Source organism: Pundamilia nyererei, unplaced genomic scaffold (genome assembly GCF_000239375.1).
Source record: "Pundamilia nyererei isolate P.nyererei 1_Seehausen unplaced genomic scaffold, PunNye1.0 scaffold00312, whole genome shotgun sequence".
NCBI classification, from domain to species: Eukaryota; Metazoa; Chordata; class Actinopteri; order Cichliformes; family Cichlidae; genus Pundamilia; species Pundamilia nyererei.
Window position 1 is genome coordinate 153287 of NW_005187713.1, and position 3064 is coordinate 156350.

The 3064-nt window shown below is 37.0% G+C and overlaps 1 protein-coding gene across 1 annotated transcript in view; it reads left to right on the top strand.

Moving 5' to 3' along the window:
- Positions 1–3064, top strand: part of LOC102198672 (uncharacterized) — an 11596-nt gene that overhangs the window by 2876 nt on the left and 5656 nt on the right. Inside the window, exons 6-10 of the mRNA XM_005751464.1 lie at positions 234–343; positions 640–681; positions 2445–2522; positions 2623–2662; positions 2737–2782. Coding sequence (XP_005751521.1) covers positions 234–343; positions 640–681; positions 2445–2522; positions 2623–2662; positions 2737–2782 — 316 coding nt within the window. The remainder of the gene's footprint in view (positions 1–233; positions 344–639; positions 682–2444; positions 2523–2622; positions 2663–2736; positions 2783–3064) is intronic.

The following is a 3064-nucleotide window of genomic DNA, read 5'->3' on the forward strand; positions in this document are numbered from 1 at the left end:
AGGAGCTAATTTAGCCATTTAAATCAGCTGTGTTGGTTCAAGGACACATCTAAAACCTGCAGGGACACCGGCCCTCGTGGACTGAGATTGCCCACCCCTGATTTAGAGACTATGCTAATAAAGCCAAATGCACTGGAGAAAAAGTGAAGAAAACCAGACAAACAAACAAGAAACTTTGTACCTTCTGAAAATCTTTGTCAGGTGCATAAGTGTAACATTTACACAGTATTAAGCCCTAAGCACTCAGTTCACTCCCTTTCCAAAGTCTGTTTGGTATATAGATGCTGACACCAGCTGTGATGTAAAAACCCAGCCAACACAGGCCCAAAGGAGAAGAACCAGGGTATGTTATGCAGAGTATTGGGTCCTTATGAATTCAGAATAAACTAATTTAATATTCACCATATTCACCATTACATGTTGCCTGGTTCTTTTCATGTTGATACTGATGGTTTGATGTCACTGTTTTCATGTGGGTGGCTGAAAAAAATCAAGAAAAACATATTTGTAATGACTTTTTTTCCTCTTTCCTGAAGACTTTTAAACTATTTTCCAGATTTCACAGGAATACTGAAATACCACCGGCAGTTTCTTCTCAAACATATCGAGTTCTTATTTGCTTTGTTTTTGACCCCACAGGACTCTGCAAATGCATTTTCTGACACTCAAGCCACGCCCCAGGTTAGTAATGAAGTAAATGTATATAGCACCTTTCTAACTTACATGCTATCTTTACATTAAGCAATAAAGATAAATGTAATCAAATGCCTAAGGAGCTTGAAAGAAAAACATCTGGACTTCTTAGGTGTCTTGAAGATGTTTCACCTCTCATCCGAGAAGCTTCTTCAGTTCTAAGAGGTCAAATGGCCCAGGATGTGAGTGGGCGTTAAGGCAGGGATTTAAAATCTGGGACTTGTCACCACTTGCTCTTAGAACTCGTGAAGCTTCTCCAATGAGAGGTGAAATGTCTTCAAGAAAATTATAGAAGTCCAGACGCTTTTCTTCCCAAGCTCCCTAGACTACGGTGACCTGGATGGCTGAGAACCTTGACACACAATTTAATCAAATGTTTATCGGTGGGTTTTTTTTCAAGATACAATTGGGAGGTGAGCATGCTAATATGTTTGCACAGTGCTATTATGTCATTGTGTAAATAAAACTACACACAGACATTTCAGTGAGAATTCGGTCTTTATTTACTCATGTAATCTCTAATGCAGTACTTAGGTAGAATATACTGTGATCAAATTGTCAGAATTCCTCTTAAGAATAATTGTTTCATAAACTGGCTAATATAAATGCGACTAATACTGAAATCAGTGAGTTAAACATGCTTACATCTATTGGAACAGTGCCTCATATGACAGCCACGTATACATAAGAAGATACAGCCTGCTCTACATTTGACCCATTGAGTAACGACAAACAAAGGAAAGAGAAAAAGGGTGGTTTAAACTGCTATGTTTAAATACTAAACATATAAAGATGTTGAGGTAGGAATATTATACTAGGGTGACGTGGCATTTCACAACTTACCAGAAACAGTTGGTGATTTAAAAGAGAGATGTTAATTGCTTTTCCATGTTTGGTTAGCTTGTGACTTTGAAGTTGTCATTCCAGTTTTTGGTCCCCATGCTTGACATATTTTACTTTAAACACCTGGTAAACAACGCTGCAGTAACCTTTCAATTTGGGACTATTTCTTTTCACCAAAACTAGATCATCTATCATCTCATGAAGTTAAATGAACTAAAAATGCATTATTAGTCTAATGCATGGGTTCTTTGACTCACTTGATCTTGTCCTCTCTTTATCGAGTCCTCTTGAGTACAACATGATTTCATTTTTTGCAGTTCACGGGTTTCTGCCTTTCATATAACAAAACATTAAGAATTAATCTATTGCTGTCAACGTCATTAAATTTATATAAACACAAACAACATCAAAAACTCTTTTTTTTCTTGTTCGCTAACAGAAATTTCTAAGAAGTAATTATAGTGTTTATATAGTTTATAGATTTACATTTTTGCTGTTCCTGATATGATTACGTGACAGTTTAAATGAAAAAATAGAAAGGTGAAACTAGGTGGTTAGTCAGGTCTGTCGAGGTTGGCATAAAATTTTGGAGAGTAATAAAATTGAAGCATGTAAATACAGTTATAGTAAAGCTAAGGCGGCAGTGTACAGATGTTTTAAAGAGAAAAAAAAACTTACACAGTAACATTTTTTTGTTTGTTAATGCCTAGTTGTAGGCAGTTTTGTGAAGCTGTTATTTACAGCTTACATTAATATTTCACAACAGGAAGCGTCACTGTGTTAAACCTCAGATGATTTATAAGCTTTGCTGAAATCGCAACACAAACGCAGGTTCAATCTTTTTAGACGAGATTTTAGGCTCATTTAGAAATTCTGTCTAGTGTTCCATGTGTCACCTCTTGTTCCAGGAGGTAGTTAAAGTTCAGACATTGCAATTGGCTGAAGTACCAGTGCGCAGGGAAGGAACGGACCTGGATCCTCTAGACGTATGTTTATCTTATTTTTTCTGGTGTATGTTCTGTGGATTTTAAATTTCTTTCTCCATACAGTCACAAAGCAGTAAGTTAAAAGACTGTTTATTTCCAGGATGACGAAGGCCTTTTGTCCTGGTGGAGAACAGTCGAAGGTATCACTGATTTACTGTTAACCTTATTTATTGTTGTTGAAAGTTGCACCTCATAACGTCTTTCTGTGCCTTAGGTTGGGATGAGTGGAATGAGGCAAACCAGAATGATGAAACTGAAGAGTAAGTAGAACAATCAGTTTATTACACTCACTGACAACTTCACCTCTTAAACTGCACATTAGTGCAAATAGTTGGCCAATCATATGGCGGCAACTGAGGCATTTAGACATGTTCAAGCCAAGCAAATGCGATTTCACTGAAATTGATACTGATTTTAAACATAACCTGGTTGTTGGTCCAAGTGTTTCAGAAACTGCTGATCTGCTGGGATCTTCCCACACAACCATCTACAGTTTACAGAGAATGATCCAAGAAAGAGAAAATCTCCAGTCAGCAGCATTT